A 12,672-nucleotide genomic window follows, 5' to 3' on the forward strand; every position below is an offset into this window, starting at 1 on the left:
CGCCCACAACCCCGAGTTGCGGTTTACAACGTCAGCTCGGCCAGCGGCTGCAGGAGGATCTCTGCTTCCTGCTTCCCTCTCGCTCTGCTCAGGGTGCCCCGCCTGGACCTCGTGGGACCCGCACCTCATGGCACAAGCAAAGGGGTGGTCATGGGGGCCACAGACAGAGGCTGCTTTCCCGGGGCTCGGAATTCAGCAGGCCTATCAACGGGGCGTCTCCCTGAGTCCCAGACACTAGAGGCGGGACCTCGCAGACCCCGGGAGGGGGCTTTATTAGGATTGCATCCGAACAGTCCACACCTGGCAGCACTGTCCCTGTCCCATGATTCCTATTCAGACCCAGGGAAATTCCAGCATCTTGGCCACACGACTAAAGCAATGGGGCAACCCCTGGCTCCATTCTCAGAAACACCAAGGAACGAAATCAAACACCTTCCCTGATTTTAGAACACCTACCTGTTCTGAACTAGAAAGTCTACAATGTGAAGAGAAGTCCGGTCCACGGACCTGACAGCCAGGTGGAGGGCAGTTTCATCCGGCTCCTGAAGACCAAGCAGAAACATCCCAGAATTCCAAGGGGCGCATTCAATTCTGTGTCCCACATGAGAAAAATTGTGTATTTCTCTTCCAAAAGCCTCTACATCTTTCCTTTGAAAAACGTTACCTCTAAGATACCAAGGCCCCCTTTAATCTCCACGGCAAACTCTGCCCCTGGGAACCTGCAGTTTAAAGACTGGCCCTATTCCTCCTTACTCCACGGGAAATAATGAGGAATTCAGGGGTTTCATGGCAAAGTCCTCTCGATCTTTCTGCCCTCATCCCTGCACCTCAACATGAGGCGTTGCCTGTAAGAGGGGTCTCTGTTCTGGCTCCAGGAAGGTTCCCCGGGCTCTTAAACCTGCTCCCTGGGTAAATATAAATGTACGTCTTAAATGCCGGGTTAAAATTTTTCATTCTATACTTAAGAGAGAACGCCATCAATGCTAATACCTGGACTGCCTTCAGTTGCCACTAAATGGCACATGACGACCCCTGCCTCTTCTGAAGGAAGTTCTGGCCGGTGGGAGAGAAGAATCACGAATGAAGGCTGTTTCAGGTAGGTGGGTGGGAGGGAGCTGGAGGCCAAGGGAGATCCAGGTAACGGGGAACGTGGGGCAGAGGGAGACAACGGGGCACCCCCTCCTCCTCGGCTGCAGCACAGCTCTGAGCACACGCGGCCCTGGGCACCCATCTTACTCTCGAACACCGGACATTACGGTTCCATACAACGTGCTCAGCTGCTAAGCGTGACCCAGTCCCGTGCGCCTTTATTCTGAGGGTAAGGAGGGGCCAGGGGGCTGTGAGTGTGCGTCCAAGAGCACACCCGCGGAAGAGATTTAGGACACACCGGCCGTAACACTGGTTGTTTCCTGCAGACGGATCCCGACGGTGAGACCCCACCCTCTTGGCCCAATTTCCCCAGGGAGGAGGGCATGGGGAGCAGGCTGGACAGCGGTGCACCAGGCCTGGTCCAAGCTCTCCTTCCCGGTGTGGCCTCGGGAGCTGCAGCCGAGGCTTGGCTAAGGCGCTAACGCGGCTTTCGGAAGACAGAAGGAGGCGCTTAGGCCTCTGAGAAGATGCTCCTTCCCCCAGGGATGGACCTTCCTTCCAGAGCTGCCCTTACAGTTCTGGTTTAAGAATCAACCACTAATTTCCTCCCCCAGGACTCACTGCCTCTTCTTTCAGAGTCACACTTTGGACCACTTTGTCAGCATTTCTGCTGACACTGCCTTGCCACTCCCCGCCCTCTCACCCTTTCTTTTCTCTTTTTACAGGTCTTTTCTTACATGTCCATTGGCCAGCGGGATTTTTTCTGTAAGATCCACACCATCAGCGTATGCTTGGAGTAATCCAAAAATATCTCTTGCTTTGACAGCCTCACAAAGGCTGTGAAGTTTTGCCGCGTTATCCGCGTGTCTTTTCCTTGCGTACTTCCTCTCAATGTACTTGGCAGTGATGTAGTCCTTTCTTGCATTCCTGAAATCAAACATAATTGCATCGTAAATGATTAAGGGCCTCTATTCAAACAGATCCCAATACCCACTCATCTATAACTACTTAAAAAAAAATCCCGTCCCACCCTCCTCATAATAAGCAGTACTGGCAGAAAGACGGGAAGCGGGAAGTGGGCACCGTGTGGCTCCCGCTCGGCACCTGCGTTCGCTCAGCCTCCAAGCACTTTCAAGAGGCCAGAAACCCTCCAACTGCCAAGACAAGTGGAATCAAGGCCCGGGTCTAAGGGCTAAGTGGCCAGGTCGCGGGGCTGGCAGCCCTCACGGGAAGCCTGTCTTCCTGTTTGCGGGCACTGTGCCTAGCAGACAGGCTCACCGCACACCTGACGAACCAAACGAACTGCCCATCTTCGCGGTCCATTTCCTGGCCTTCACGCGGCCTTGTGTGTGCAGACCCCGCCTCTCAAAGGAGCTCGGAGTGCCAGCAACTCCAGGGGAGCCAAAGAAGCCCGCGCTCAAATCCCGCCCCACAGACTGACGTGCAACCCTGGGCAAGTACGTGGCCTCAAGTCTTCTTATCTGTGCAAATGCACACGGCCTGTGAGAAGGGAATGAGCTGACACGTTTGCTGCGCTCATGGCAGGTCCTTAGGGCCTCGGAAAGTACCGATGACCTTGAAAGACAGAGAGCAAGAAAAGCAGCAGCTCCTGTTTCAGAGGACGCAGCATTTTGCCCCAAGGACTCTTACAGCAGCAGCAATAATAAGAAATGGAGACACGATTTTTGAGGGACAGTAAACACTAATTACTTCACGTGACAATCAAGTCAGAAGTGCCAAGAAACGACCCAGTGTCCATCAGCTGAGGAACAGGTGTCCGTACAATGCAATACGATTCAGCCACAAAAGGAAGGAAGCACTGACACAGCCCATGATGTGGACGAACCCTGAAAACGTTAAGTTACATGAAAGAAGCCAAACACTGAAGACCACACACTGTGTGATCCCATTTACCGAAATGCCCAGAACAGGCAAACCTGCAGACAGGTAAGCAGCTGCCCAGGGCTGGGAGAGCGAGGGGACAGCTAACAGGTATGGGGGTTCGTTCTGGGGTGATAAAAATGTTCGAAAATTGCTTGTGGTGATGGATGCACAGCTGTGAATATACTGAAAGCCGGTAAATTATACATTAAATGGGTGAATTGTATGGTATGTGAGTTACATTTCAACAAAGCTCTTTAAAAAAAAAGAATGTCAGGGAAAACCAAATTCCAAATACAGAAACCTGACTTTAGCCAATAGAGCTACCAGGGATATAGGAAGAATGACACGAGAGAACTGAGCCCCCTGCTTCTTTTGTCCCCTCTTTCTGAAAAGTGTGTGTGTACACTGAAATTTCACAAGGTCAGGCAGGGGAGGCTGAACTAGAAGAAGGGGCCTGGGTTCCTCCCCCCCCCAGCCCCCGCAGGCCGGTGGTCAGCTCTGAAAGCGCACAGTCACTCGGGCCTGGCTCTCGGTCACACGGCCGGATCTCAGCCCGGCTCCACGCTCCCCCACCCCCGGTGACCCTGGGCTGGCTACTCAGCCTCTGTATCGTGAGCACAGCTGCTTGCAGGGCCTTGCAGGATTAGATGAGATGCCACACTGAGGGCTTTAGCCCAGGGTTTCGGATGTAATTACTGTGGCAGCATGGAATGAAGAGGGGCTGGTCGTGGCCCGGGCGGGTGGGACCCACCAGCTCTTCTCTGCTGGGGCACTGCTCACTCCCACCCTGCCACCAGGGCTGCACCCACCACACCTGCTTCTACTACCGTCAGGGGCCCAACCCCCCCATCAACCCACCAGGCTTCGGGAGTGGGCAGGTCAACTCCAGGCTCCAAGGGTGGCAAACACCACTCCGACTGCCTCACCCGATAAATCCACTGCCTGGGTGTTTCTAAACGCAGCCTTGTGTGAACCGTGCTGGTGGACTTCACACATCACCCCACACGTGGACAGCTGCTGCGGGCTTACAGGTCACATTGAGATGTGCTGTCCATCTGACCCTCACAACAGTGCTGTGAATGTGAGCCCGTCCCCTCCAGCAGCCGGACAGCTCTGGGGGCTGCCCTGCTTTGCTGGACTGAGCTCTCCTTCCAGGGGCTCCCAGCCAGCGTGCCGCTCAGGCTGCTGCCTGGTTCCTGTCTGTGGTTGACAACTGACAACCTGTCTGATGAAACTCTATGGGTCCCTTCTGATGGGCAGTGGGGCTGGACATGTGTCAAGGTTTAGGTGGCTCCAGTAATCACTGTGGGACAGTCAGGAAGGGGCTAGAGATGAACTGGACCCTTTACTTTTTAAATGTATTATCCACTTGTCCAGGGCTCTGGGTCTCGTCCCCTGAAGGTCGTCCCTCCACAAGCTCAGGTACAGGTCTGTTCTGGGCAACACCACCCCATGGTTTCGTGGAGGGAGTTCACTCTGCCGGAGCGATTCCCCCACCCCCTCTTTTTTTGGGAAAGGCTAAGGCTTTTGGAGAAAAGGCAATGAACTTAATGTAAGAATGCATTTGGCATTCGTGTTCAGAGAGAGGGGCTTCTTATACTCCCGAAGGACAGGACGTGCACGAGGGCCCTAAGTCACAGGAGAGAAACAGTCCTGTGGCCTCTGGGAGCAGACGCAAACCTGGCTGCTCCCCCTTCCCGCCTACGTGTATCTCTCAACATCCCCCAAATCCATCTGAGGATTCACAGGCCACGAGATGGTCTTTGGCTTCCCTTTCAACAAATTTATCTGCAGAAGGTGTGTTGCTCTGAGATAAGCCAGATTTAATCTGGAAGTAAAATATTAGCTTATTTAAGTAGCCACAGAGCTAGGACTTCACCTCTGACCCGTTGATTCATTATATATGTATTGCCCACCACAAGCAACATATTGTGGTTGGAGATACAAAAACGAGTAAGACGCGACTTATTAGAAAAATACGTGTAAATACCTCGGTACAATGTAAAGTGGGATGAGCTGCTTTAAAACAGAACTAAGTGCTACAGGAGCACAGGAGCCCAGTGACTGATTTCAGCTGAGGAGGTATCAACGTGGGTAGCATTTTGCCATCACATTGGTCATCTGCTCTCATTTTGGAAAAACAAGAGGGGGAGGAGTAAACGTCCTTTTCATCTGTGCCAAGGCTGGGGGGCGGGGAGGGGCCCCAATGCAGATGCAACGTTTATATCCAAGAGTCCCAAGCAGATGGTATCCATTTTTTAAGAATCATCTTGCCCCACAGTAAACAAATGATCTGCTTTTATAAAGTGCCCCTGGTACTTGGAAGAAATGAGTTACCATATACTTTGTTCAAAGTTGATCAGTATTACAGCATTTAGGGAGACCAGTCCCTTCACCACGAGAGCAGGTGTCCGTTAGACAGTAAGTAGAGTGCCGCAGTGGGCCACGATGTTTCCTGTCCTAAACAGATCTTCTCGTATCCTAGGAAGAGTCAGCTCTCCTTGGGGTAACTCTCCAACTGACACCTGCCTCGAGAGGACCCTAACTTTTCACAGCGTGTGGAATCAGCTCCCAGCATATGTGCTGCCCCACTGCCCAGGCCCATGGTGAGCAAGCAGGGCTGCCGACACCAACCCGGTACAAGATGTGTGACCGCTTCACCCCTTCGCACGTCCCAGCGACTCTGCGAGGGATGGCTGCACCTCTGTTTCTCTTAGAGGAAAAGGGCTCAGAGAGGTTGACGAACCTGCCCAGGTCCCACAATCGGGAAGGATGCAGCTTTCTGTGTCCCGCGCTGCCTCTCCAGGTCTGGGTAAGGATACAGACTTGGAACTCGGATCTTCATCAAGAAAGGACCATCACTTTATAGGCCCTGTGCCTGGAATCTAACGTCGCACCTCGTCCAATCTCAAGGAAACGCTTCCCCACTGACCCTTGCTCCAGGGCCTGGACGTGAATTGACTGTCACCCAGCACCAACGCATGCGCGCTCACCTCAGACGCCGACACCTGCGAGGGTGTGGAACGCACACAGTACCTGCTCCTCCCTTTAGTTTGTCTAAGCTCCTTCACCGTATTAAGTCACCTCACTCAAGCGCAGAAGAACACAGATCCCGTGAGCTCAGCTTCCAAAGACCGGCCGCCCACAAGATGTTCCTGCCAAGGGCCGGGAACCACACCTCTCTGCAACGCTCTCCCAGCCACTGGTCTTCCCTGTCCGTGCCGAGCCCCAGGGGGAGCCCTGCCAGCACTTCTATCTCAGGCTGCTCCCAGGGAAGGGCTGTCTCGGTGGATGAACTTCCTCCTCTCCCTCACCACCTGTTTCTCCCTTGGCCTCCCCTGCCCACAGCGGGCCGGCTGGACGCCTCATGAGGCACGAAAGCTTCTTGTTCAGGTTTTGTGTCCAAAGTAAAACAGAAACAAAGAAAAGCTTTTTGAAGGAAACAACACGCTCGACATTTGCACTGGGAAAGAGAACGGGACATAATCATGTATCTAGGACAACGGACCCTCCGCGCGGCTCAGAATTCACACTGAGAGAAGGCAGGTGGGAGAGCGACTCCCCTGCCCTGAGGCAGAAGCAAGGTGGTGCCCACACACCACCAGCAGAGGGCGCCACTCAGGACTCCCTCCGCCCCCACCCACTGGCAAATCCGCTTTCCTCTGGCTCCTAAGAAAAGCTGCCAATCCAAGTTTCTACTTGGACATCCAAAAAGGTTAAAGTGACTTTATAAACAACACAGGCTGATTTCTTCCCTAAAGAAGCAACAATCGATAAACCCAAGCTTGTTTATTCCCCTGCCTCGGGGCAGGGGGTGGGGGGTGGGGCCCGGGGACAAGGCCAACCTTTGCTCAGAAAGCGAGAACAGCCAGCCCCATACTTACATGTCACTGCTCGGGTTGGGTTTGATCGAGTCCTCAGCTGGAAGGCAACACTCCATAATCTCATTGAAGCCTGCATTCCCAATATTCTTGGCAAGCTGCAAAAACAAAAGTCTATTTCAGGGTTCTCAATTATTAATACCTTCCACTGCTACACACGACTCACACAGCTGATTTATTTAACGGTCACTAAGAAACAGAGCAATAAAGTGGTTTGCCTTTAATGAAGCTGGACAAAACCCAAACCCCAAAGGTACCCATAAAACTAGAGATAAGAAACAGCATGGCTCTCACAGAGCAGTGTTCTCATAAGACGTGCCCTAGACAGAATGCTCCGCGGACAGGGAGAAGCAGTAACTCGGCCCAGCTCGAGTTTCTTCCCCTTCTCCCCACCCCCAAAAAGAACCTGTGCTCGCTCCAACTGAAACAGATCTAACAGCCTTTACCTGCACCAGCAAGGGGGTGGCTCAGACAGCAGAGAGGGCGCTGGGCCAGGAAGCCAAGATTCGGGTTCAAACTGTGGTCTATTTCCTGGCTTTGTGACCACAGGCAAGGCAGTTTACCCGAGCTTCAATTTTTTTAAATTAATTAATTTATTTTTGGCTGTGTTGGGTCTTCGTTTCTGCGCGAGGGCTTTCTCCAGTCGCGGTGAGCTGGGGGCCACTCTTCATCGCGGTGGGCGGGCCTCTCGCTGTCGCGGCCTCTCGTTGCGGAGCACAGGCTCCAGACGCGCAGGCTCAGTAGTTGTGGCTCACGGGCCCAGCTGCTCTGCGGCATGTGGGATCCTCCCAGACCAGGGCTCAAACCCGTGTCCCCCGCATTAGCAGGCGGACTCTCAACCACTGTGCCACCAGGGAAGCCCCGAGCTTCAATTTTTTAATAATAAAATGCAGATACCTACCTACCTACCTTGCCAGGTTGTAATAATGATAAAATGAGATGATTTCTGTAAAAGCATTCGATAAACTAGAGCGCTAAAAGTGTATCTGTTCCAATGTAAGGTCCTTACTTGCCGATCAACCTCCTGACTCATCAGAAATGAACAGGTTTTCACCAGTGCTCACTGATACAGGCACTGTGCTGGACGTGGCAGGTACAAGATAAACGCCAGGCCGCCCTGGCACGCTCCTGAACGGATGTGCAGATCTGGAGTGACCAGGATCCTTAAGAGCGCGGATTTCATCCCACCCCCAGCACCCAGCTCAGCACCCGACCGAGATCAGACCCTTCAATATCTAACGAAACAAAGAAACCGAATGGAAGCACCGGGCCCAGTGCTTTGGAGAGAACAGACATTTTCACTTCCACGTTGAAAACGATGCCGTGGGAGCAGCGACACTTCTGGTGCTTCTGCCCTCGGTGAGTCACGTGGACACAGGCTGAGTGGGACTCTCTGCGAGGAAAGGCTGAGCCCCAGTGGCCTCTTCTCGCTCCAGGGGGACCGGCTGGAGCAACAGCCAAAGGGATGTGGGTCAGACAGGGCCGAACTTCCTGGTGGCAGGTAAGAGGGGATCTCGAGGGAGGCCGAAGGACAAGGGAAACACGCAGTCAGCCTGATAATCGGGTGGGGAGCCTTCCTAACTCTTCCCTGTCCTTGACAAGTGAACAGAGCTTCTGGATGCCCCGAGCCCCACGCTCTCAGCAGCCCTGCCTTGGGTCCTCGGTCCTCAGCCCTGGCCCCGGGGCCTCAAGGCGACGTCAGGTGGCAAAGCCCCAGGCTGCCTCACTGCACTTTCCTGGAGACGGGGCTGCCCGTCAGGGTGGTGCAGAGCAGGGGGCCCGGCGTACCATGGAGCTGACGCCCCGACGATTTCGGGGGCGCCGGGTGCCAGATCCAGGCTGAACCTCGGCGTTGGGGCCCCGGTTTAGAGCCAGGCCCACGCTTAAGGCCCCACCGTTCAGTGCAACGTGGACGCCATCCCGCACCCAAACCTAGTTATCTGCAGGGCAGTGACAGGACAAGCCACAGCACCTGCCCCTGGGAGCCTCCCGGTCTGCAAGGAGGAGGATCCCCCGGAATCCGAAAGCTGCTCCCCTTCTGCTTGGGCTTGGCTGGCTTACTAGGGGACAGCTGGTCCAGGGAGCCACCATGGCTGTGCGTCACACTCGTCCAACGCGGAGAAATATGCCGCCTCACAGCTTCACCAGGCTCCAGCGAACAGTTCAGCCTGCAGAGAACCCTCTGGAACCATCAACAGAAGCAAAGCACTTGCAGATGGAGGCTGCAGGGTCAGGTCAAGAAAATGTGCGGTCCAGCAGGCCGCACGGGCAGGAGCCTAGGCAGCAGGAGGGCTGGTTAAACAGCCCGGACACACACGCCCTCCACTCCCAGAGCCCCATCCCCGGCACATGGGGCCGCACCGAGGCTGATGGGGGACCCTGGGGTGTTCAGGTGCCGCGTCCTCAGGGAAGCGAGCCCCAGGACACACGCGGAGCCCTCGGGCAGGCTGGGCTCCGGGCCTGGCACACGGGCCTGCTCCAAGGGGCTCGGTCTAACGAGACAGAGGTGAATGAAAACGGAAAAGAAGGGCACCGTGATACGGGCTAGACTGAGTGCTACGGAGATGGCCAGGGGCCGGCAGCAGAGCAGGGACCTGGTCTAGACACCCGGTCTCCCAGAGCCCGAATTTGCACGAAAGCCTGTGTGTGTCTCTCTCACTGCACAAGGCGCCCTGTGCACGGGGACCTGGAGTCACACATGCCTGGAGACCTGCAGCACCAACCCTTGAGGGGCCCACTGAGCCAGAAAGAGGCCATAGGTTTTGTCTAGAAACTGTTTGCAGAGTTTGGGGTGAGGATGGGGAACCTCCTGCACCCTGTTGTCATGTTTCCAGGTGGAGGGTCACCAGTTCCTGTGACATTCTGTTTTCCTCTGTTTTTACACACCCGGAGGAAAGGAGCGGACAGTGAGAGAGACGACTTCCCTGCCCGAGCGGCTCAGAAGAACGGGCACCCACAGGAGGCAGCATCTGGTGGGTGTGCCGCTCTGCCCGTGCCTGGGGCTCGGCTGCCACCACACGTGTGAACCAGATCACCGATTCTGCTGTTTTCAACCATAAACCAGACCTTTGCTCTCTCAAGCTGTTCGAAACGCATGTAGGGAAATGGGGTGTTAGCTACTGGGCCCCCTCAGGTCCCAGGAGGCTGGAAGGCTTGGAGCACATGGCATATCTTTAATATACAGGTGGATAAAAAGGCCCGGGGCAGTGAAGGAACCTGACCCTGGTAGGCGAGCTAAGAGACAGCAGTGAGCCCTAGACTGCTGCCTCCAAAGACCGGAGCACGAAAAAATACCCTGTGGTGCGCAAAGAGAGCTGTGTGTCGTGCCTCACCTGCGCCTCTAGAAATTCTGCTTTTGGTCTATTTGACAAAGTATATGATATGCTCCTTAGTAAGCAGTACAAGTATAAACTATACATCACACACATGTATATGTTTGGGGGCTCAATTTTTTTCTGGTAGGGTTTGTGGTTAAAAAAAGTTCAGAGTTGTGATTTAAGAACAAAGAATAGAACACAGGCTCCGGCTTCCCTTTTAAAATGGGGTTCTTGTTTAGGTTAGATAAGACAAAGGACCTGGGACAATGCCTGAAGCATAACAGTCACTCAATAAACGGTACCTGGTTCTACACTGCTTGCTGCCCTTTGCAGCCCAAGTGGCTTCATTTCGGACCCCGGTGAAACCGCAGTACGATCTGTGAGGAAGCTCTTGGTTTCTGAGGGCTTTCCTCCCCACTCCCTCTCTCGGATCCAGCTGTCGGCTGGTCTGCTTTATATTTAACAGCTGGTTAACAACTTCATGAGGAGGCAGGAGAAAGTCATAAAATAGGCCCGAGTCAGTAATACGTGCTCCTGGGGGTTTCTGACCCTATTCTTTGATGGAAGAAGGTTTTTAAATTACTGACTCAAATTCAATTCCATAATACTGAAATTTCCTTTACTAATTTCACTTACGATGTGAGACTGATCATATGATACTAGGACCCTCGTACCGACAATACTGTTTTATGTAGCACCTAAAAATCAGAACTAAAATCGTAATCTTCTATGTTAAGGAGAAACTTTATCTTTTTAAAATTTATGCTTATCAGGAGGTTTTCTGAAAGCAGATTGGCTTTAAAATCTAAGGCTCTTAGGCTGGTGCATGCTAGAGTAGTTAAAATGGCACAGCTTCCCTGAACTCTAATCAAATTAATACTTCAATTACCCCAGTTTCTTTCCACCGAGTAAAAAGTGATTCTAGAAGCAGGAGGCAAAGGGAAGGAAAGATGACTGCTGACCAGCCACCTTCACGGATGCTGCTGAAACCCACTCGGTTGACATGGGAATCAAGCATGCTTTGAAACAAAAACAAATCAAGAAGGAAATGGTGAAACCGCCACGACATACCATCAGGGGAAACTGTTTACAAACCCCAGGCCAGAAAATACTTTATGGAATTAAGCAAAAGACTTCTGTCATGAGGACCACGGTGAGACCGTATGGGGGGACAGGAGCTGCACTTTACAGGGTGGGTGAGCATCTGTCTATTTAGAACACAGTGCCAGCCAGGAAATGAAAATCCCTGCTCGTGTATCTGCTGTCTCCATCAGGCCGTGCAAAAACCCCTCTCCTGTCACAGCGCATCCATGTGTGTGGCTCTGTGACTCTGCTCTGGAAAGCCGCCCTATCCGGGCTGCAGCCTCGGACACGACAGCAAGTTATCTTCCAGTTCACCCTCTTATCTCTTTAATAGGGTACAAGGGGTCTAATTAACACGTGCTGCCCAAGAAAACGCATTCTGATGAACACAGCAGCCCAAGACCCTGACACCGCTACAGACAGAGCAGTCAACCCGGGTGGGGTCTCCCTGCGGATTCACACATTAGGACACGCAGATGATTTTTCTGGAAGGATTTTGTTCAAATCATCTTGGAGGAGAAGGTAACAACGATAATAATAAGAGCTAATACTTCATAGTTCTCACTATGTGCTGGATGTAATTCTGAACACACACACACACACACGTGTGTGTGTCAAGCCTGCAGGAGATCTTTTGTTCAGGCATCTAAGCAAAATAAGAGCCAGGTGTTCTAAAAAGGCTCGACATTCTCATGCTTTACAAGTGGCACTAACGACACCTGACACACACCCTCCACCTATTGCTTAACAAACGGCTGAGGAATAAGGGTCTGGAGGTGGTGTCATGCCCGCAGTACCAGGGTTGGGGTGAGAGGGGGAGACGTCTGCCTCCTGTGAGTGGCCAGACAGGCGAGTTCAGGGGCAAAGAGAGGGTGGGAATAAATCCCACGTGATTCAGGCCTCTGCCCTTTGTTTTTCTGATAACCACTCAGGAAAAGAGGCTTAGATAAGGGAGAGTTTAAAGCTCTGGCAGAGATTAGACATCAGAAACATGCAGGTCCTAGTTAAGCAGCCTCTTCCCGACTTCTCCATAATGGCTGAGAGTTGGTCACACTTTGAACGCCTAGGAGAATATACAGACAGATACAGACGGAGGCTCCAGGAGAAGACACAAAGCTCTGGGCCTGGGATCACAAGCCAGCTCATCTTTTCATCGAAATGGAGACATTCTCCTTCCAACCGCCTCTGGTGTTTCTCTCTGCGGTAGGCAGTAGTCTCAGGCAGATCATCAGTTAAGTTTCTGAGACACGTGTAAGCAGGTGTAACAGATGCGTCAGGATCAGGCTCCTGCCAGCTTGCACAAGCCAGCTGTTAGACAGCCGTTATTAAAAATTACATGATATAAACTCATGATCAAAGAAACTATACTAGGGAAGTCCCTGGCGGTCCAGTGGTTAGGACTCCCCGCTGCCACTGCC

At 53.0% G+C, this 12,672-nt stretch overlaps 1 protein-coding gene across 2 annotated transcripts in view; it reads right to left on the minus strand.

Moving 5' to 3' along the window:
- ASAP2 (ArfGAP with SH3 domain, ankyrin repeat and PH domain 2) overlaps positions 1-12,672 on the minus strand; it is a 154,792-nt gene that overhangs the window by 15,084 nt on the left and 127,036 nt on the right. For both annotated transcript variants that reach the window (XM_065890711.1, XM_065890710.1), the window contains exons 16-18: positions 6,858-6,952; positions 1,827-2,016; positions 457-542 (exon numbers count right to left, since the gene is read on the minus strand). In XM_065890711.1, coding sequence (XP_065746783.1) covers positions 457-542; positions 1,827-2,016; positions 6,858-6,952 — 371 coding nt within the window. The remainder of the gene's footprint in view (positions 1-456; positions 543-1,826; positions 2,017-6,857; positions 6,953-12,672) is intronic.

The sequence above is a fragment of the Phocoena phocoena genome, chromosome 14 (genome assembly GCF_963924675.1).
Source record: "Phocoena phocoena chromosome 14, mPhoPho1.1, whole genome shotgun sequence".
NCBI lineage: Eukaryota > Metazoa > Chordata > Mammalia > Artiodactyla > Phocoenidae > Phocoena > Phocoena phocoena.